We start from the raw sequence: 23,956 nt of genomic DNA on the forward strand, positions 1-23,956 counted from the left end.
AATTTTGCACATTCAACAAGGATTTATGGAACAAACACTAACAAAATTATTAATTATTTGGTCATTGAATGAGGGGGTATAGTTTCAGAATAAAAGGCTGTCCTTCTAACACTGAAGTGAGTGGAATTTCTTCTCTCAGGCTCATGAATTCTTCCCGAGAGACCTGAACAAGCTGAATTAGTGAATATTTTGAAGAATGAAATTTAAAATTTCATATATAATAGGAACGAGGAAAGAAGATGGAAGTGCAGCCAAGATCTGATGAAATGGTGGAGGAGACTTTAGAGGCCATATAGCATATTCCTGATGCTGTTTCTCACTTTATTGTTTTACATTAACTAACATTTCATTGATCAGGGTACTTTAATGCTTTTTGAATAAAAATGTATAATTAATACCAAAGCAGAACCAGAAAAAATGCTCAAATTTATGCTTTTATTTTGTATTCATCAGACTAATTAGAAAATGTATTGAAAAAGGAAACATTTTTTAATAGATATTTCAGAATGATTTTTTTTTGCATGTAAAGGGAGTTTGACTTGTCAGCTAACACTATTAAGGATACTGTGCAATGGTACATTTAATTCGTGTCATGGCATCCTTGTACAGATCCTTTCTCATTCACAGTTATCATGTGAAGATTTTAAGACAAACTATTTTTTGGGAGTGGGGGCTAAGTTGTATACACAATTAACATGTCTATGTACAAAATACTGAACAATGTGTTTCTTCAGCATGCACGTACCAAACCCACAGGAAACGTATTGAGAGACTCTTGAGTGACACTTCATAAACATTTTTTTCTTGCGGCATGGTGGAAAAGCTTTACAGACTTAATTAATTTTTCAATAGCATGAATGTATCTTGATAACACCATGAATGAGTATACTTATGGATTATAAAACTATGTAGTTGAGAGGCAAAGATGCACAAAGATGTGAATCATTTTTGAGCTAGAAATTGTTTATAAATAAACAATTCTAAAATATTTTTATGGTGTATTTGCTGATTCGCCCAATGAAAGTATTGAGAATCTGGTATTGCAACCATATATTTATTTGCCTTTGAAGGGTCTTGATTTGAAACAGTAGCCATCTGTTTCCTTACATAGATGCTGCCTCCAGCTTTATGTATGTTTCCCTTTACTTGCCTTATTCTGCATCATTACAAACAAATTATTTACTCATTTATGATGTATATTTCTCCTGGATCTTCATGACATTTTATATTTTTTAATACTGCAGGTAAAGTTTGGTTTTCTGGCATTTTAGAAGTTGATTACTCTGGTATCTGGCATTTCAGAGGGAGTGCGGATACAAGAGGGATTGGGCTGGTGGAACAGATGGGCCAATAGAATGTGTGTGGTGAAAGAGGGATCACAATAAATGAATGGCTGGGCTGACTCTTAATTAATAGATTCATTTAAGTACCTTTGTGTGCCATATAACAGAGCTTTCAATATCAATAAAACTAACTAAAGATGACTATAACTTTGTCCTGGAGCTGAAAATTCCAATGCTTTGTAAAGTTAATTATACTTAAAACCCTCATTATTGTTTTGCTTTCTGGCACATGAATACCTTAAGTACACTGACCTGAATGCAGAATAATTACATCTTGAGGGTTTAAATTGGCATATAATGTAGTTTAGTATCTAAATAGTACTATATGTTGCATGGTTTAATGTTTCTGCTCTTTGTATCTCGACAGGAACTTAATGATCAAATAATTAGTATGAAATACATTATATTATTCTTGCTGTAGGCAATCCAGATGTCATGTTATAGTACATTGTAGTGTGAAAGTTAAAGAATCTCTTTACAAGAGGTGAAAATTAACTTCTCCTTCACTTTTGTCATTTGTGGCTCAGTAGTAGCATTCTAAGCTTGTGAATTTACTTAATCTGACAGTTCAGTATCGAAAGTAGTGCTTCCCCTTTAGAGATGTGATCTTCTGAATCTATCTGACCTCCTCTGGTAGATCTCAAAGCTCTTGGGATATCATTTAAAGAATAGCAGAGGAGTTCATCACAAATATTTATTTCTTGGTGGACCAAAGGACCTGTTTTAGATGTGTCTCTCTTCATGAGTTTATATTTCCGGAATGATACGAAATAACATCAATGTCAACATTAACACAAATAAATTTTGATTTACTTTGCACAACAGCTAGCTTAAAACAGTTTTTAGTGTTTGTTTCTCCATTCCTTTTGTCAAATGAGCATCTTCATACACCAGTATTAAATTTAAATTTCCACTTTCCCACTTTTGACAATCAATATGTATTCCTGAAGTCCATCTTCCTTACTATATATTACAACTTTAGCTATGGAGCTATCACCAGGTTATTGAAATTTTGTCTGGTGTACTATAATTTGTGTCAATATATATATCATAAATATGAACAGTAGTTGTAATACTGGCATTTGGGGAAAACAAAATTCTTAATTGCTGAATTAAATATTGGAGATGCCAATTATCTGAAAAATATGCTTGATGATGTGACATCAACCATCTAGTAACCAGTGTTAACAGCTGTTCATCATATTATTGGCATGTTATTAATTACCATGACTGTGAATTTTGTGATGTTTGCACACATACTGAAAGATTCATGTAAATATTATTGAACTAATTGAAATACAGTTTCATTATTCTAGAACAATTACAATGTTCTTGCCGGCTTCTACAACATACTGCAGCAGGTTCTCAAGAAAGACTTTGTTGGAACAGATGTGTAATGCTTTTCATTTGGGGAAGTTTACAGCACCATCAGATCACTGCTTACCCCTTAGAACTGAAGTAGGTGATTTTCATCCTTCAATATGGAGTCCAGCTGATTTTCCTAAAACAGTAATAAATAACAAATTTTGAGCTGTTTGGAGAGTTCATTATTGGTAGCCTGGATTGATCCTGAGGCCAGAAGCTGTGAGTATTTGTGACCTTCATCTGCATGAGCAGTAGTATATTAGGACATGGAGCTTTGCGTCTGTTCCACCATTGAACAAGGTCATAACTAGTTCTCCGCCTAAGCTCCAATTTCCTGCACTATCCCCGTATTTAATTTGCCTAATATTCAGAAATTTGTTGATCTCTTTTTTTAAATAACAATGACAGACTCTCCACAGCCCTATGGATTAGCAAATTTCAAAAAATTCATCACCCAAGGGAACAAATTTGTTCTTACCTCAATCCTAAATGCCTTATCCATTATGTTGTGATTGTGAACTTTAATTTCAAACTCTTTAGTCAAGGGAAATATCCCCTGTGTATCCATCCTGAACAACACACACAAAATACTAGAGGAATTCAGCAGACCAGGCAGCATCTATTGAGATAAATAAATAGTTGGTATTTTAGGCTGAGACTTTTTAAAATTAGATTTGGGGAGTGTTACCAGTGTAGGCTTGGAACGTGGACTGTTCTACATAGCTGCTAGAAGGCAGGCTTAACTGGAGCTCTTGCAAGTACTCACAGCTACATCTTTGGTTTGGAGAAAGTTTGAGGAACCAAAAGAGATGGAGGAGGGTGAGGGTGGGGGTGGATGGAACAGGTTAGGAGCCTTAAGGCCTTTTAGATTTGGGATGGAAATGTGTAGGGTCTGGATGGTCATAGTGAAAATAAGGCAGTCAGGGCTGAGAACTGAAAGTCAAAGTAATGGAGACCAAGTGAAATGCCACAGATATAGATGGGAAGGGACTGAACCAAAGACAAAATGGTGTCGAGGTATACACGCACAAGTTCAGTGCACCTAGGTTGAGATCTGTGGACCTTGGGTAGGAGGTAAAAATTGGCAGTTACAGGCCTGGGAAACTATGAGGTTGGAGGCTGTAGATGAGAGATCAGAAATAAGTAATAGTTCAGGAAACAATGGCCTGATTCTTCTCAATGGGTTGAGAATTCACTTCACATTCTTCTAAACTCCAGACAATAGCTGCATGGACTACTAGGTGTCCTTGTATGGCAACATGGTGATTCTTTCTTGCATTCTCTCTGAGGCACGTATATCGCTTTTCAGATTAAGAGTCCAAAGCTAAACAATCCTTCAGCTCCAATGTCACCAAAGCCCTAGGTAACTGCATTAAGGCATCTTTACTTCTATACATAAATTGTCTTGTAGCAAAAGCCAAAATAGCTTTTACCTTCCTAATTGTTTACCGTACCAGCACTTTAGCTTTCAGTGATTTGTGGATGAGGACATCTATGCCCCTTTTCATATAATAAAGATAATTAATCCCCTCTTTGCTTCTGTGTTAAGCAATTCTCAATCCATAACTAGTACATTGCTTCCCATTCCATGTGCTCTTATCAACCTCCGTATGAGAAATTATTGAAGAGCTTCTGGAAATCTAAGTGTACCACAAACACTTATTTCACCAATATTAACCCTACCAGCGCATTCTTTAACAAAATCTGACCAGGCACATGTTCCGGGCTGTATTCGATTTCAGTGAGGACAAACAATGCTGTTTGAGTTTTGGCTACTTATGTTCAATGGATGATCAAACCTAATTGTTCTCTAAGTGAATAAGACTTACTATTTTTCAGTTTAGTGAGATTGATAATCTCACAGCTGATGAATTTTGCATGTTGCAGTTCTGTTGCTGTGTTTACTCAGGTTTTTGTATTAGAAATAAAAATCTGCCCAAATTTCAAATCCAGACTTTCATATTGTTCATGTATGCAAAGTTGCTGTGTTCTGGATTTTACCAATATTTAACTGCATGACACTTCTTATTGGAATTGTGCAGAATATTTTTTTAAGTCTCTGTCTTAAGCCCATCATTCCTACTGAAGCATAGGCCAACAGATTGCCAGGGTCCTCTGTCCTGGGGCAGTCTTTCACGATGTTCCAAGGTGAAGCCCATCTTATCCTTACTCTCCTACAGATGAGGTATCTGGAGCTACTGTTGGTGTTTTATTCTGTTGGCCTTGTGCCCAACCCTACTCCTTTCACAGCTGGCTTGGGACTATCCATGGCAGAGTTAAATGTACCCAGACACTCTTTAATTTATTTTTCTACGCACCTCATTATTTTTCCATGTTTCTAATATTTTCACTTCATCATATTATGGGAAATTGTTACAATTTTGTTGCATGTTGTTGTTTGTTGTGCATGTCCTTGCACCTCTTTTTGAACAAAGTCACAATTGTTACATTCAACTACAAGACCTCCCACATATGTAGGAATGTTTTGAAAATTATGCCATGACCTTCAGTTCTCCGCAGATTCCTTCCCTTTAGCAATTCAGGATATATCCTGTTCAGCCAAGGTGGCATTGAATTTAAGCATTGCCGAACTTTAAAATACAAACTTCAAAATGTCAAACTTCATTTCACCCATTATATCCTTCCAAAATTTTGGCAGTATTCTCTTTGGGGAAATACCAGAACATTAATTTTGTATTTCTGCAAAACCCTCTGACTGTATATATAATTGGACTGAATCTACCTTTTTATCTATTTACAAGAACACCTCTTGGTTCCTCTTATGCTATTTCCTATTCCTATTTGCTTTCTTTGGCCATCTTATTTTTCTTTCCATAGTTCTTTTCCATTTGGTATATTCAGCCTGGTACTTGTTATATGTAAAGCATACAAACAAAATTAGGCCATTCAGCACATTGAGTCTACTCCCAACATTCCATCGTGGCTGATCTCTCCCAATTGGCTTCTTGGCTTCTCCCCATAATCTTTTATGTCATTACTTATCAAGAACCTATCAAACTTTGCTTTAAATATACCCAATGTCTCTGCTGCTGTCTGTGGCAATAAATTCCACAGATTCATTACCCTATGGCTAAAGAAATTCCTCTTTATCTCTGTTCTAAAGGGACGTCCCTCAGTTCTGAGGCTGTTTCCTCTGGTCCTAAGCTCACCCACTGTAAGGAACATCCTCTCCACATCCACTCTCTTTCAACTTTTCAATAATTGATAGGTTTCAATGAGATCACCCCTCATTGTTCTGAACTTCAATGAGTACAAAGCCAGAGCCATCAAACACTCCTCATATATTAATCCTTTCATTCATGGAATCATTCTCATGTACCTCCTCTGGACCCACTCCAATGTCAGCACATCTTTTCTTAGATAAGTGACCCAAAACTACTCTCAATACTCCAATGCCCTACAAAGCCTCAATATTACATCATTATTTTTGTATTCTAATCCTGTCGAAATGAATGGTAACATTGCATCTTCCTTTCTTACCATCAACTTGCAAGTTAACCTTTAGGGAATCCTTTACGAGGAGTCCCAAGTTCCTTTGCACCTCTGATTTCTAAATTTTCTCTTCATTTAGAAAATAGCCTACACCTTTATTCCCTCTTCCAAAGTGAAAGACATTACTATAACCTAACGCTATGTCAACTCTCCCACTTCTTTGTCCATTCTCCCAATCTGTTCTTCTGTAGTCACCCTGCTTTCTCAACACTAACTGTCCCTCCACCTATCTTTGTATCATCCGCAAATTTAGCTGTAAAGCCTTCAATTCTTTCAGCCAAGTCATTGACATGATGATGTGTGCCACATATCCCTTTGTTGTTTGGATATAGTGTCTTATCATGCATGGAGGTGCATCTGGCTTTAACCATTGCCTACCACATACCTCTCCACTGTCTTTTATTATTTTGTCATTCTTCTCACTCAGGTTGAACCCCTGCATTGCTATTGAACAGTTGAGCAAAGTCAATGGGCCAAATGGCTTAATTATACTCCTATGTCCTACAATAGACATTAGGGAATTAAATATACAGTTAGATTGGAGAAATCGGTTGGTGCTGGATTCCAAGAGAACAAATTTGTAGAATGTCATTGAGTTGACTATTTAGAGCACCTATTGGTTAGGCCCACTAGGGGAAAGGAAATTTTGGATTGGGTATTGTATAATGAACAGATTTGATTAGGGAGCTTAAGGTAGAACAATCCTTAGGAGCCATTGATCATAATATGATAGAATTCACCACTTCAACTTGAGAGGGAGATGTTAAAGTCAGATGCATCAGTATTCCAGTGGAGTAAAAGGAATTATAGAGGCATGAGAAAGGAGCTGGCCAAAGTTAATTGGAAGGGGGCACTAGCAGGGATGATGGCAGAACAGCAATATCTAGAATTTTTGGGGCAGTTCAGAATGCATAGTATAGGTACATCTCAATGATGAAGAAGTTTTCTTAATGGAGGATGAGGCAAGAGTGGATTTGGACAGGTAGTAATAGGGGACAAAGAAATGTGAAATGATATTAATAGTATCTTGCATCTGTCTTCACAGTGGAAGACACTAGCAGTATGTCAGAAATTCTCGAGTGTTGGGGAAAAAGTGAGTGTAGTATCTAAGGAGAAGGTACTTGGGAACTGAAAGATTTGAAGGTAGATAAGTCACCTGGACTAAATGGACTATGGACTAAACCCCAGAGTTTTGAAAGGTATATCTGAGGAGATTGTGGAGACATTAGAAACATAGAAAACCTACAGCAAAGTACAGGGCTTTCAGTGCACAAAGTTGTGCTGAACATGTCCCTACTTTAGGAATTACTAGGATTACCCATAACCCTCTATTTTTCTAAGCACCATGTACTTATCCAAAAGTCTCTTAAAAGACCTTATCGTATCCGTCTCCACCACCATTGCCGGCAGCCTATTCCATGCATTCACCACTCTCTGCGTTTATATATAAAAAAAACACTTACCCCTGTCATCTCCTCTGTATCTATTCCCCAGCACCTTAAACCTGCGCCCTCTTGTGGCAGCCATTTCAGCCCTGGGGAAAAAGCCTCCAACTATCCACACAATCAATGCCTCTCATAATAATTTAAAGGATCATTGGATTCTTGAATGGTTCTGGAGGGCTGGGAAAATGTAAATGTCACTCCACTCTTTAAGAAGGGAGGGAGGTAGCAGAAAAGAAAGAAAAGGCAAATGCAATATTAGCATTCATTTTGAGAGGACTAGAATATAAAGAGCAAGGGTGTAATGCTGAGGCTTTATAAATCATTGGTCAGACTGCACTTGGAATATTGTGAGCAGTTTTGGGCCCCTTGTTTAAGATGTGATTTGCTAGCATTGAGAGAGTCCAGGAGAGGTTTAGGAGAATGATTCTGGGGTTGAAAGTATTAACATAAGAGGAGCATTTGCTGGCTCTGGCTGTGTACTTGCTGGAGTTTAGAAGAATGGGGGTATTTCAATAAAACCTGTTGAATATTTGAAAGGTCTAGACAGAGTGGATGTGGAGAGGATATTTCCTATAGTGGGTGATTCTAGGACTAGAGAGCATAACCTCAGAAGGATATCCCTTTTCAACAGAGATGAGGAGGAATTTCTTTAGCTGGAGGGAGATGTATCTGTGGAATTCATTACCACAGATGTCAGTAGAGACCAAGTTATTGGATATATTTAAAGCAGAGTTTGATAGTTTCTTGATTAGTAAGGGCATTAAAAGTTACGGAGAAAAGTCAGGAGAATGAGGTTGAGAGGCATAGCCATGATGGAATGGTGGAGCAGACTTGGTGGGCTGAGTGGCTTAATTCTGCTCCTATGGTCTTATTTTCATACTGAACAAATTCTCTATTAACTCCACTTACCTTCAGCAAAGGGGGAATGCATGGGTCCAAGGTGTATCATGTTCTGTGGTATACATTGAAAATTCCTTGACTCAGTCCTGATCAAGTTCTTCAGGGATTCATGGAGAACTGAGGAAAATTATGTTCCCTCCAGAAAGTAGTAGTCATCTTGAGTTCATTACTGAAGGGAGCTTTGTTCCATTTATAAGTCCATGAATGTGTATTTGACTAAGTATGACCTTCAGGACTTTTGACATAATGCTGAAGAGAGTTATTAGGCTGGTTTCCACCCTTTTGGACAGTGGCAGACATGACGGGAAAAATAACATGCTTTGAATAATTCTATTCCATTCATATTCTTCAATTTTTTACTGAAGTCAAATTATCATTAAGGCAAAACATAGAGCAGCAAAAAACAACAGGTGTGAAGCAATTTCTATGCAAGTCATTGTTTGGAACAGTGACTGTCCATTGATAACACATTTGTATCCAAAACAATACCAAGGCTGAAGATGGCTCTCCTGAGACCCAGACTAACATAATTATCTGATCCCTTTTGCATTTCATGCTCTATATCAGTCAAGGATTATCCTAACAAAGTGCAATAATCTTATTAAGAATATTAACTACAATTAAGAAAATGGTTGGTGAATTAAACGTATTTGTATACAAGCTGTGATGATGAGGTTGCTCCTAGCTTCGAGGACATCTCCAAAAGGTGATGCCTTAAAAAGGCAACATCTATCATTAAAGACCACCACCATCCAGGGCATGCCCTTTTCTCGTTACTACCATCAGTGAGGAGGTACAGGAACCTGCAGATGCATACTTAATGTTTTAGGAACAGCTTCATTCCCTCCACCATTAAATTTTTGAACAGCTCATGAAACCATGAATATTTTTTCACTGTTACTATTTTTTTTTGGACTTATTATTTTTATGTATTATTGTAATTCATAATATATTTAATGTATTGTTATGTACTGCTACCACAAAACAAGAAATTTTACATTATATGTCAGTGATAGTGTGTATGTGTATGTATATATATGATTCTGATTCTAAAGCATTCTGTTGGGATACAACACAGCTTGTATGGCAACTGTCTGTGATAGCAAGAAACTGCAGAGAGCTGTGGACACAATTCAGCACATCACAGAAATCAGTTTCTCCTACATGGATTCTGTCTATATTTTTCATTGCTTCAGTAAAGAGCCAGCCGAATCAAAGAATTCGCACACCCTGAACATTCAGGTCAAGATGGTGGCGGCGAACAACAATTCCTTGGGTGACATCTTATAGATAGTCAATCATTTTAGTTTTTTACATCTAGTTATTCTTTAGATCTTAATTTTGTTTTTGAAACTGTTGGAGCCTGTGACTTAGTCTGTAGTTTGATTGAGTGAGAGAGCGCGCTGCTGTCCCTGAGAAATCTTCAGGAGAGAAACATGAGCATGAACTACCACGAGAAGGAGCTCAAAGACAAAATGAAGGGGCATGATGGACTACATTTCTTGCCGATTAAATTGTCAAGGAAGATTGAAGCATTGAGGTAAATGCAGAGGAGAGCAAGAAGTGTCACTGGTTCAAGTTGCTGCCTCGGAGAGGTGTTCGAGTTGCTGCTTTTGGAGGGGCCGCTAGTTCGAGTTGCTTGTGTTGGAGGGGCTGCTGGGTCCCGATGCTCTTGGTGATGTTACCAAAATTCTCACTGGACTGTATTTCATATTAGCCTCTTTCAGTTCTATATATTCTTTTCATGTTCTTGCCCATTCTTTCTTGTTGCCTATTGGTGGGCTGAGAGTTTGGGGTCTGATGTTTTTACTTTTTCTCCATGTGGACAATCTGTTAGTTTTTGTGGAAGAGAGGGGATAGGGAGGTTTGGGGTGTCAGTGTTTTTGTTTCTTTTTCTTTTCATGGGAGGGTATTGATGTCTTTCTTTCAACTTCCTCTGTGGTTTTCTGTATTTTATGGCTATCTGGAGAAGGCAAATCGCAAAGTTGTATTCTGCATACATACTTTGATAATCAAGTGAATCTTTGAATGTTCTCTCTTTTCCATTCTTCCATCAGGCAGGAGATACAAAAGACTGAGAGCATGTATCACCAGGCCCAAGCAGAACTTATACCCTGCAGTTATAGGACAATTAAAAGTTTCAGTAGGATGATAAGGTGGACTTTTGACCTCTTGTCACATGGCAGCATTGTAGCTAGCATAATGCTTTGCAGCATCAGCAATCAAGATTTAATTTCTGCCACTATCTGTAAGGAGTTTGTATGTGCTCACTGTAACTGTGTGGCTTTCCTCCCACATTCCAGAGATGTATAGGTTAGGGTTAGTAAGTTGTGGTCATGCTGCTTTGGCACGGGAAGCGTGGTGACACCTGTGGGCTGCCTCCAACCCATATTCAGACTGGGTTGTTCATTCACACAAATTACACTTTTCTCTGCATGTTTCAATGTACATGTGACAAATAAAGCTAATATTTAATCTGTTTTTTCTACCATCTACTGTACCTAGTAATGATCTTGCACCTTATTGTCTACCTGCTCTGTGCATTCTCTTTATTACACTTTGTTTTGTATTTTGTTATTGTTTTTACCTTGTACTACCCCAATGTACTGTGTAATGATTTGATCTGTATGCAAGGCAAGCTATTCACTGGACCTTAGTACATGTGATAATAATACACCAATTCTAATTCATTTTTGTCATTGTTTAAATAGTGAGTGAAGGGAACAAAATGTCAGCTATACAAAATGAATCAAGGTCTGGAATCAGCATCTAATACAAGGTTTCATAATATAGTGCAAAACATAGTGGATTAAGGTAAGACTTAATCCACTAGACTTAATCCACTGGGGTGGAAATGAGCATGGAAAAAAATGAGAAAACTGGAAATGTATTGCTTAAATTTCCATAGTCCTCTTGATTACAAAGGTTTTTTTTGACTGAAACATTGAAAATTATTCTCAATTATTCAGTAAGTTAGGCAGAAAGTAAGTAACCATAGGTAGATTTGACGAATTGCTATCAAATGTGGAATAATTACTTGAATTATTTGAATGACAATGGAGAGAAAATTCAAAAATCTGAGCAGTAAAGGGACTTGGGAGACCTTGTGCAGGATTCCCTGAAAGTTACTTTTCAGGTTATGTCGATGGTGAGGAAGGCAAATGCAAAGTTAGCATTCATTTCAAAAGGACCAGAAAAAGGATGTAATTTTGAGGCTTTGTAAAGCACTGGTGAGGCCTCACTTGGAATATTATGAGCGGCTTTGGGCTGCTTATCTGAAGTTCACAAAAATAATTCCAGGATTGAAAGGCTTGTCATATGAAGAGCATTTGATGGCTCTTGGCCTGTACACATTGGAATTCAGAGGAATGAGAGGTGACTTCATAGAAGCCTATTAAATGTTAAAAGGCCTTGATAGAATCGATTTGGATAGAAGGTTTCCTATAGTTGGGGAGTATAAGACCAAAGGACACACCCTCAGAAAAGAGGGCATCCTTTTAGAAAAGAGGTGAGGAGGAATTTTTTTTAGCCAGAGAGTGGTGACTCTGTCAAATTTGTTGCCACATGCAGCTGTGGAGAGTCAGCATATTAGGGGATATGGGAAGAAGGCAGGATATTGGGGCCAAGAGGGAAATGGATCGGCCATGATGAAATGGAGGTGCAGAAGCGATGGCCCAAATGGCCTAATTCTGCTCCTATATCATATGAATATAGATTGATATAAGTGATGACATGGGACAGAAAACAAAGGCAATTTTTTTTTATTTCAGGGAATTGAAACATTTTAGCTTTGCCTAAACTTGTATATTCCTACGGGGAGATGGCGCTAAGTTAGGAGACACATTAAGTTGTTTCAGTGGGAGCAGAAAGTTCCACAGAAACAAATAAAGTAGATAAATTTTTGGCACGCTAAGTACATTCAGTGGTCATTGAGGAAAGGTTAAAACCTAGATGCCACATGCTTTTGTGAGGGAACTGTAAAACTAAATTAAAATAACTTTTTTTTTAAAGTTTCAGTATTCCATTGACCAGGTTTGTTTAACCTTCCACTGAATTTGAAGGACTTTGGAAATATATTTGTTGGGTAGTATAATTGAGTGCTTTGTACTTACTGTAGGTAGGCCAGCACTCATGACTATGACAAAAAATTCCAATAGATCTTCTGCTCAAGCTGGCTTCTAGCTGCAGTCCAGAAACCTAGACTGCAGCCAAAGACCAGGTTGTGGCCCAGAAGATGATGTTTTTTTAAATTTTGTAGGAATGGTTTTGGGGCTAGAGAGAGGAGTTAGGGGTTAGGTTGGGGTTCAGAGACAGTGTAGAGGAGTTGGTGATCAGGCTGGACCTCCATTTACAAGCTCTGTGTGTGTAGGACAATGATATGGATGCTTCCTTGTCACCAACTGATAGATAGATAGATAGATAGATAGATACTTTATTCATCCCCATGGGGAAATTCAACTTTTTTTCCAATGTCCCATACACTTGTTGTAGCAAAACTGATTACATACAATACTTAACTCAGTAAAAAAAATATGATATGCATCTAAATCACTATCTCAAAAAGCATTAATAATAGCTTTTAAAAAGTTCTTAAGTCCTGGCGGTAGAATTGTAAAGCCTAATGGCATTGGGGAGTATTGACCTCTTCATCCTGTCTGAGGAGCATTGCATCGATAGTAACCTGTCGCTGAAACTGCTTCTCTGTCTCTGGATGGTGCTATGTAGAGGATGTTCAGAGTTATCCATAATTGACCGTAGCCTACTCAGTGCCCTTCGCTCAGCTACCGATGTTAAACTCTCCAGTACTTTGCCCACAACAGAGCCCGCCTTCCTTACCAGCTTATTAAGACGTGAGGCGTCCCTCTTCTTAATGCTTCCTCCCCAACACGCCACCACAAAGAAGAGGGCGCTCTCCACAACTGACCTATAGAACATCTTCAGCATCTCACTACAGACATTGAATGAATCCAACCTTCTTAGGAAGTACAGTCGACTCTGTGCCTTCCTGCACAAGGCATCTGTGTTGGCAGTCCAGTCTAGCTTCTCGTCTAACTGTACTCCCAGATACTTGTAGGTCTTAACCTGCTCCACACATTCTCCATTAATGATCACTGGCTCCATATGAGGCCTAGATCTCCTAAAGTCCACCACCATCTCCTTGGTCTTGGTGATATTGAGACGCAGGTATTCTGCTTACAACAGTTATGTCAATGGTGAATTTGTAGATAAACATCAACTTATAGCCAGGAGGCTCACCACACTTCTTTCTTCCTCAAGAGGTTAAAGATATTTGGCAAGTTCCCTTGACACTCACCAATTTTTATTGTTGCACTATACCATGGCTTAGTATGGTAGCTGCTTTTCTCATGGCTGCAAGAAATGGTAGAAAGTTGTGTACGCACCTCAGCACATCATGAAAACCAGCCTCCTTTCCATGCTGTCTGTTTACAATTCTTGCTGCCTTAGTAAAGCAGCCAGCATAGTCAAAGAACCCAATCACTCCAGGTGTTCTTCTCCCTTCCCTTTGGGCAAAAGATGCAGCAGGTACCACTAGGCTCAAGGACAGTGTTTATCCCGGACGACAGATAGACTTCTGGACCTCATAATCTACCTTGTGATCTTGCATTTATGTCTATCAGCACCACACTTTCTCTGTAACTGTAACACTTTATTCTGAACTCTTACTGCTTTCCCTTGTATTACCTAAAAGTGTAATTTAACAATATTAGTTTTTATTATTAAATATAATATTACAGATTTGTTTGGTAAATAACTTCTAAAACTAAGCTTTCCTGCTTTTGTGTATAAAACATCAATTTTCTTTTTTTTCAGTAAACCATGACAACTGCAACCTCACCTATTCTGCTAAAATGGGATCCTAAAAGTCTGGAAATAAGGACTGTGACAGTTGAACAGTTACTAGAGCCGCTGGTCACTCAGGTAAGTAATTCAGAATTGATTTCAGTAACAGCTTTCCTGATGCAACATTCAAATGACTATCACTTACAAAAAAAAACTTGCACATTTATCTGTATTTTTTCATGTTTCACTTATAAACAAAGTTAACAGTCTGGCCCAATGGTACAGTGTTCTATGTTAATTGGAAAGATGGAGATTATGAAGATATTTAAAGTTAAATTCTGTTGTAAAAATATGGTCTCTTAGTAAAACTTCAAAGATGTGAGTCTCATGGACAGTAGTGAAATAATCTTTAATTCTTTTCTTAGTCTATTTTGGTAATTTTTTTCCTGAGATAGAGCTCAGAACAGAATTCTGTTTTGGGTTCTGGAGTTGAGGATGTGAATGACCTCACTTGCACATGTAGCTGATGTTGTCCTCTGAGTCCTGGACCCACTGCAATTTGCCTGTTGTCACAATAGGTCTACAACAGATGCACTCTCATTGGCTCTTCAAATGGCCTTAGATCACCTGCATAATACAAACACCTATGTCAGGACGCTGTTTGTTAACTTATAGCTTAGTGTTTAACACTATAATTCCCACTGTCCTGATCGATAAGCTATAGAACCTGGGCCTCTGTATCTCCATCTGCAATTAGATCCATGACTTCCTAACCGGAAGACCACATTCTCTGTGGATTAGTAATAATATCTCCTCCTCATAGACGATCAACACTGATGCACCTCAGTGTGGTTAGTCCACTGCTTTACTCTCTCTATATCCATGACTGTGTGGCTAGGTTTTGCTCAAATGTCATCTATAAATTTGCTGATGATACAACCATTTTTGGCAGAATCTCAGGTGGAGACGAGTAAGTATACAGAAGCAAAATATACCAGCTAGTTGAGTTGTGTTGTGGCAACAACCTTGCACTCAACTTCAATAAGACCAAAGAGCTGATTGTGGACTTTAGAAAGGGGAGGATGAAGGTACACAAACCAATCCTCATAGAGGGATCACAAGTGGAGAGAGTGAGCAATTTCAAGTTTTTTGAGTGTCAAGATCTCTGATGATCTAAATTGTTTCCAACATATCAATGCAGCTATAAAGAAGGCAAGACAGCTGCTGTATTTCATTTGGAGATTGAGGACATTAGGTTTGTTATCTAAAACACTCCAACTTCTGCAGATGTACTGTGGAAAACATTCTGACAGACTGCATCACTGTCTGGAATGGGGTGGTACTGCAGAGGATCAAAAGAAACTACAGAAGTTTGTAAAACTGGTCAGCTTCTTCTTGGGTACCACCCTCTGTACTATCCAAGACATCTTAAAGGAGTGGTGCCTTAGAAAGGTGGTGTCCATCATTAAGGACCCCCATCACTGAGGACATGCCCTCTTCTCATTGTTGCCATCAGGAAGGAGGTACAGAAGCCTGAAGGCAGCTTCTTTCCCTCTGCCATCTAATTCCCAAATAGACATTTAACCCATGAGCACTACTTCACTTTTTTTTGTTTTTATGTTAATTCTGTTTTAGCATTTTAAAAAATGTGGTTATATATATATATATATTTGTGATTTACATTTTTTCTATATTATCATTTTTCTATACCATCTACATTTATATTGTACTGCTGCCACTAAGTTAACAAATTTCATGACACATGCTGATGGTATTAAACCTGATTCTGATTCTGAAGTTCAAAATAAATTTAAAATACGTGTATGTCACCATATACTTCCCTGAGATTCATTGCAGGCATTGACACTACAACAAAGAAATACAATAGAATCAATGAAAGATTACACACAAAGAATGACAAACAACAAATGTGCAAAAGAAATCAAGCTGTGCAAATGTAAATAAATAATTAGATATTGATTTATTGATTATTGAGAATATGAGTTAATAGTCCTTGAAAGTGAGCCCATATGTTGTGGAATCAGTTCGGTGTGAGGTAAGTGAAGTTATCCGCACAGGTTCAGGAGCCTGATTTTCCATTTTAGGGTGGTGTTGGTGAATTACAATGATGACTTGTTGCAGCAAACACAATTATTAACTACTTCATTACTCAAATGATCATTACAATCAATTGCTTGTAACTTTCCTTATGGAGCTGAGCTATTGAAATGCCTCTATGATCTGGCATTTTTGTGGTGTGGACTGAAGTGTTAAAGGTCCAGGATGATTGCAGCATGGCGTGTACAGGCCAAAATGAGACAGCGGGGCTCAATCTGAGAGCTGAGTATGAGCCAAAGTAGGCCATTGCTGGAGCTGACTTAGAGGCATTTGAAGTAGAACTGAGGCAAAGTAGAGTCGAGGTGGCAGGGCCTGGAACCAAGAGCGAGGAATGACCTGCTGTTTGGCTGATTTAAGGGTGAGGCCAGAATGGAAAGGCTGGGTGGCAGGGCCCAGGTCCGAGAGCAAGAAATGACCTGAGGTTTGGCCAGTTTAAGCACTGGGCCAGATTAAAAATGCCGGGGTGTTGGGGCTGGAAGCGAGGGATTGGCCGGTGTTCAGCTTGCTGCTTGAGAGGTTTACTTGTCTTTGTTCTGAACTGAGTCTGTGGCCTGCAACTTATGGGCCCCTGGATCGACTGTGACTGGTTTTGTGGCTCTGGACTCACTTTTGTGAAGTTTAGTTCTGAATGTTTTTTGCTTGCTTTTATTGTTTGCATGAATTGTATTTTTTCTGCACGTTGGGTGTTTGACGGTTTTCTTTTTTTAATGGGTTCTATTGGATTTCTTTATTTTGTGGCTGTGAGTAAGGAGACAAATCTGAAGGTTAAAAATAGTTTACCTACTTTGATAATAAATATAATAAATGTATTTTGAACTTTGAACTTTGGTTGTAGGGTATGAGCTGTTCTTGAACCTGGTCATGTGGGACCTAAGGCTCCTGTACCTCCTCCCTAATGGCAGTGGGGAGAAGAGAGAATGGCTTGGATGGTGGAGGTCCTTGCTGATAGGTGCTGCTTTCTTGTGGCAGTGCTCCTTGTAGATGTGCTCAATTGTGGAAAAGACTTTTCCTATGATGGACTAGCCAGTATCCACTACTTTTAGTAGACTTCTCCATTCTTGGGCAATGTTCTGGTAGAGGACATGGACAGAACTTGTTTATCCTTCTAGTAAATTTGAAAAATTTTGGTGGTTTCTCTTGTGTACTTTGTGCTGACTGCAGTAGGCCAGGTCTCAGAACCATGTTGGAAGACAAGTATTTGAGTTCCTGATGCTCTTTTCTCGATCAGCAAAAATCTGTGCTAGTCCATTGCAGGCTGTTGTGAATTTAATTATTAGTGTCGGCCTTCATGAGAGGTGAATCACACAAAGTGAAATGGTTCGTGCTTTGTGAACATTTTTCACTGGAGGACAGTGGAGGCAAATTTGATAGACAAACTTTGTTGTGTGGATATTCAGAGTAAGGCCCATTCACAAGTTGACTATTGCTTGTGTAACTCTCACTTTGCCTAGCGGCTTAATATTGGGGTGATAACCCCCTGCCCGGCCAAACTTAAGAGATCTTGTTTGGGTGGATGCTGCGCAATGTGTCCCCCGTTACAAATCAGTACCCTGAAATAATAAACAGTACACAATATGCAATTAAGCGATTAAGCTTTATAACTCTTACTTTGACTAGTTAGTAGAGAAACGGAATTTTTAAAAGGGCCCAATCCTATTAAACAGTCTGTGCACAAAGTTGGAGCTCACTCATAGGCTGATCGGTCCCCATTGACCTCCTCCGATTTTTGCTGCCCTTCAGACCCTCGCTCTGAGTCCACCCCGTCCGCAGCCTACCAAATCGCTCCATTTGCGTCTTCACTCTTCATATCTCTCTCTCTCTCTCTCTCTCTCTCTCTCTCGCTCTCTCTCGCAAAAGCCCACAAAATGAACTGCTTCCAGATTCACAAGACAGGGCAACAAAATGCTGATTGGCTAACATGCATCCCACAGTCCTGTTATCTCCAGACATAACCCAAACATTGCTGCTACAGAGAAACTGTTACTTCAGCAGTGAACATTACAAAGAAGCCATTACATTAGCAGTGGAACCTTACAGAGCATTACACTTGGAACTTGGGAAATGAATGTACACAAGTGCAATCCTGATTGAGATCACAGTAAAATTCCATTAATCCATTATCTATTCTGCAGAAAACAGGATGTTTCAGCATCTGATTCACTGAGTGCAAATCCCTGCGCTTCGTTAATACACCAGGGTTCTGGTTCCCTTACACCCTTTGACATGATATGGCCCTGATTTCTGTATTCCATTTAAAAGGAGCCACATTGCTGGAATAGGCAGGTGGGAACAAATGAGGTGCTTATGGAGTATAAGGAATGAAAGAGAACACTTAAGAAAGAAATCAGGAAGGCTAATAGAAGGCCTCAGTTACCAGACTTGCTTCGATATTCCATTCTCATGTTCCCATAGACACAGGAGAACCTCCCATGCTCTGTGGCCCATATTCTCATGCATCTATTAGAACCCCAGCTTCTGCATTCTCATGAAATTCACCAGCTTCTGTCTCTCAGGCTTCTTCAAAGTTCAGACACTGTAGATACTGGAAAAATAATAAGATGATGGAAGGTATCAGTTGTCCAGGCAACAACTGTGGAGTGAAATGAACTGTTGTGACTAAGGTTGTAGGCATTTCAAATGGCTTGGTATGGACTAAATGGGCCAAGGACTTGTTTCTGGGCTGTACATTTCTATTACTCTATGATTCTAATTGATAGTCGAGGAGGGAGAGTGGAAATAGTTACTAATACACTCAATTTTGTTTCTAAAAGGGTTTATCTAACGAATTTAATATTAAACACACAGCGCATATTTTCCTTGCATGAATATAGTAATGTCAATTATAAGTCACTTATAAGTCAATAGCATCATAACATTTTAAGTAACATTTGGATATTAAACACACAGCGCATAGTTTCCTCGTATGAACATATAAAATCATTGCAACACACCAATATCACTGAATCAGTGGGAGCCCTGGGTTTGTTTCCCTGCAACAAGATGGTCCCATCGAGGGGTGATGGGAGACAGTGATACTCGAAGGGGGTTCCTTATGTCCAGTTTATTCCGCAATTTAGCTTTCATTGCATTCATTGCAGGAAACTCTGCTTTGCAGAGATATGATGTTGGAAATGGAAGCAATGTTTTCCGTTCTTTCATGGCTATCTCAGGATATTCAGCCTTGACTTTGATCCAGAATGCCAGCAGAGATGTTATGTCAAACATACTTTTCAGCCCGCCGTCATTTGCAAGCTCAAGGAGTTGATCTTCTTCCTGCACTGACATGGATGATTCACAAGAGATTTTCACAAATGGGTCATGGACCCATTTCTTTGCACGTTTTGGGTCATTTGCGGTTGGGAAGCAACGCTCGAATTCTGTCGACGGCGAAGATAGGTGATCGCGCACCAGCTGTGAAAAGGACGGTGCAGCCTCAGTCTCTCCCAAAATTCCAGCTAATGTTGGGAACATGTCAAATATGCCCCTGTCCACTCACTGTCCCCACAGTTCCAGTTTGGCTTTGAAAGCAGACACTTTTGAAGACAGTTGTCATTCTCCCCTGAAGTGACAAATTGAGTTCATTGAGCAGGTTGAAGAAGAGTTTTGCTATCCACTCCTTGTCACTGAAGTGTGCTGCCAGTGGTGACTTTTTTCCTGAAAGAAATCTCAGTAGCGGCTCTTTTAACTCAAAAACCCTGGCCAGGGGTCTGTCCCTCAATAGCCACCTGACTTCAGTGTGTAAGAGAAGGCGTTTGTGCTCTGCATCCATTTCTTCACAAAGCTGCTCAAACAGAAGTGAGTTAAGGGCTTTTGCTTTGATGTGATTGATAACTTCAACAACATCACTCAATACGCTGTTAAGATCAGGTGACATTTTTCGGCTAGCCAGCATTTCCCTGTGTATGACACAGATTGGCATTCAGGAGCAACCTCTTTGACTCGGGTAGTGAAACCAGAGAGCCGTCCAGTCATAGCTGCAGCCCCGTCTGTGCATATTCCAACACAGAATGACCAGTCCAGTTTGCCTGACATGTAGTCATTCAAAGACTTAAATAGTTCTGCCCCAGTTGTGTTAGCTGGCAGCGGCAGTGCACACAACATATCCTTGTGCATATCATCTTGAAATATATATCGCACATAAACCAGAGGTATTGCCTTGTTGTTAACATTGGTAGACATTGACCTGGATAACACACCATGGTTACTCGTTAAGCTGTTCCAACAGCTGTGCTTCAATGTCCTCCGCTATGTCATCAATTCTTGTTGAAACTGTGGTAGCTGAAAGAGAAACCTGTGCCATCTTGTTAGCTGCAGCTTCTCCCAGCAGTTCATGGTACGTCCTTGGCAGCAGGCAGAATCAATTCTTCACCAACAGCCAAAGACATCTTAGCCTTAGCAATATGGCTAGCCACTAAGTACAACGCTCTCAAAGCAGCAGCATTTGTGGAGGTGGTGGCTCTCAGCACTTGCTTCTGTCCCGCTTGCTCATGTTTTTTCCGCTCAAAAAGCTCAACAGGTTTGTCTTTAAGTGCAAGGTGCTTGGACTCAAGGTGCTGAAGCAGTTTTGAGGGCTTCATTGACTCATTAGACAGCTTGTCTCCACATATCACACACAGGGGGCTTGGAGCGTGTGAGTCACCAGTTGCATTAAAGCCATATTTTATGTACGACTCGTCGTATTTTCTGTTGAATGAAGCTTTTTTTTTTGCAGTCTCGGCCTCAGCTGTCTCTGCGTTATCATCATTGTTAGGCCTTTTATGTCTCCTACCACCTCTTCCAAAGAAACTCTCAAGCAACATTAGATTTTTTACTCAACAAGTAGCTGTAGGTTAATGACCGACTGATGACCTCACGTGGGTATTGACCTCGCGTGTGTTCAAGGTCAACATTGGGCGTGACAGGGAATGAGGAAAGGTACAGCTGACTCATATAATTTCATATATCCAAATCATATCGTTTCCTCACGCCCCGGTAGCACATGCTTTGAGGCCCAGTACTGGACCGTGGCCCAGTGGTTGGGGACCACTGAGCTGGATGAGCTGCACCTCATATTCCTCTTGAGTAGTCTACAACTTGACGGCATGAAAACTGAATTCTCCAATTTCAGGTAAGTTGCTCCCACTCAGTCCCTTTTGTCTCTCCTATTTCTGCCTTCACTTCCTTCAGTCATCATCACCCTGTTTCTTTCCCTCTTCCACCCATTCCATCTGCTGAACACCCACACACTCCTCCTATGGACTGCACAGAATAAGGTGCAGATGAGATTCAGCATGAATTCGGAACAAGAAGGCAGCGGGAGAGCACCTAAGGATTTCCAGCAGGAAGACATTTTGAGTTCTCGGGGGGGGAAGAGAGAGGCCAGAATGTGCAGGTGCGTGACGTCAGCCTGTTGAGTGCGAACAATTTAAAAAGAAGGCAGCCATAACCAGCGGGCTGCATTGGGAGAGGGCAGCGGAGTGAAAGGGCTTTGGCTCCACGGGCTTCAGCGGTAACAGGGCGAAGCGAGGCAGTTGTTGATTGCAAAAGGAGGTAGTATGTGTGTGAGGCCAGTTTTTTGTGGTCGGTGTCAGATGTGGGAGGTCCTGGGAGGACGTAGGAGAGCTCGAAAGGGGCATGAGAAGGCCTTGGCATGTAGGATTAAGGAGAACCCCAAGGCATTCTAAGGTATGTGAAGAATAGGAGGATGACAAGAACGAAGGTGGGACCACTAAAGGATAAAGAGGGTAACATGTGCCTGGAAGCGGAGGAGGTTGGGGAGGTCCTAAATGAAGACTTTGCTTCAGTATTCACAAGTGAAAAGGATCTTGATCAGGATGAGGTCGAAGCAGAGTGGGCCTGTGTGCTGGACAATGAGGAGATTAAGGAAGAAGAAGTGCTGGATCTTCTTAAAAACATTAAGATTGATAAATCCCCAGGGCCGGATATGATACACCTCAGGTTGTTGTGGGAATTGAGAGAAGAGATCACAGGAGCATTAGCTATGATCTTTGAATCCTCTTTGGCTGCAGGGGAAGTGCTGGAGGACTGGAGAATGGCAAATGTAGTTCCCTTGTTTAAAAAAGGTAATAGAGAGAAACCTGGGAACTATAGACCAGTGAGTCTTACGTCGGTGGTATACAAACTACTGGAAAGGATTCTTAAGGATAGGATCTACAAGCATTTGGAGAAATATAGTCTACTCATGGATAGTCAACATGGCTTTGTGAAGGGAAGATAGTGCCTCACGAGCCTGATTGAGTTTTTTGAAGAGGTAACAAAAGAAATTGATGAGGGTAGGGCAGTGGATGTGGTCTACATGGACTTTAGCAAAGCATTTGACAAGGTCCCTCATGAGAGACTCATCCAGAAAGTCATGAGGCATGAGATCAGTGGAACCTTGGCTGTTTGGATAAAAAATTGGCTTAAAGGAAGAAAGCAGAGGGTAGTTGTGGAAGAAAAGTATTCTGCCTGGAGGTCAGTGACTAGTGGAGTGCTGCAGGGATCTGTCACAAATCTGCTATTTGTGATATTTATAAATGACCTGGATGTAAAGGCGGAAGGATGGGTGAGTAAGTTTGCGGATGACACGAAGATTGGAGGAGTGTGGATGGAGCTGTAGGTTGTCGAAGGTTACAAGAGGATATAGACAGGCTGCAGAGTTGGGCAGAAAAATGGCAGATGGACAAGTGTGAGGTGATGTATTGGAAGGACAAACCAGAAGACTGAGTACAGGATTAATGGTCAGTTACTTAAGAGTGTAGATGAACAAAGGGACCTTAGGGTTCAAATCCATACATCCCTCAAGGTCGCTGCACAGGTTGATAGGGTAGTTAAGAAGGCCTATGGGATGCTAGGCTTCATTAACGGGGATTGAGTTCAAGAGTAGAGAGGTCATGTTGCAACTCTACAAATCTCTGGTGAGACTGCACTTAGAGTATTGTGTTCAATTCTGGTCACCTCATTTATAGGAAGGATGTGGAAGCTATGGAGAGAGTGCAGAGGACATTTACCAGGATGTTGCCTGGTTTGGAGAACAAGTCATATGAAGCAAGGTTAGCAGAGCTGGGACTTTTCTCTTTGGAGCGTAGAAGAATGAGAGGGGACTTGATAGAGGTCTACAAGATTATGAGAGGCATAGATAGGGTGGATAATCAGTACCTGTTTCCCAGGGCACCAATAGCAAACACCAGAGGGCATATGTACAAAATTAAGGGAGGGAAGTTTAGGGGAGACATCAGGGGTAAGTTTTTTACACAGAGGGTTGTGAGTGCCTGGAATGACTTGCCAGGGATGGTGGTGGAGGCTAAAACATTAGGGGTATTTAAGAGCCTCTTGGACAGGCACATGGATGAAAGAAAAATGGAGGTTTATGGGGTAGTGTGGGTTTAGTACTTTTTTAAGGATTATATGGGTCAGCACAACATGGAGGGCTGAAGGGCCTGTACTGTGCTGTAGTGTTCTATGGTTCTATGAATGTTTTATTTATGAGAG

At 40.0% G+C, this 23,956-nt stretch overlaps 1 protein-coding gene across 1 annotated transcript in view; it reads left to right on the plus strand.

The window, feature by feature from the left end:
* The window catches only part of LOC140725868 (catenin alpha-2-like), a 212,821-nt gene that overhangs the window by 94,707 nt on the left and 94,158 nt on the right, over positions 1–23,956 (plus strand). Inside the window, exon 2 of the mRNA XM_073041813.1 lies at positions 14,399–14,506. Coding sequence (XP_072897914.1) covers positions 14,405–14,506 — 102 coding nt within the window. The 5' untranslated portion in view covers positions 14,399–14,404. The remainder of the gene's footprint in view (positions 1–14,398; positions 14,507–23,956) is intronic.

Source organism: Hemitrygon akajei, chromosome 4 (assembly GCF_048418815.1).
Source record: "Hemitrygon akajei chromosome 4, sHemAka1.3, whole genome shotgun sequence".
In the NCBI taxonomy this organism is placed as follows: Eukaryota; Metazoa; Chordata; class Chondrichthyes; order Myliobatiformes; family Dasyatidae; genus Hemitrygon; species Hemitrygon akajei.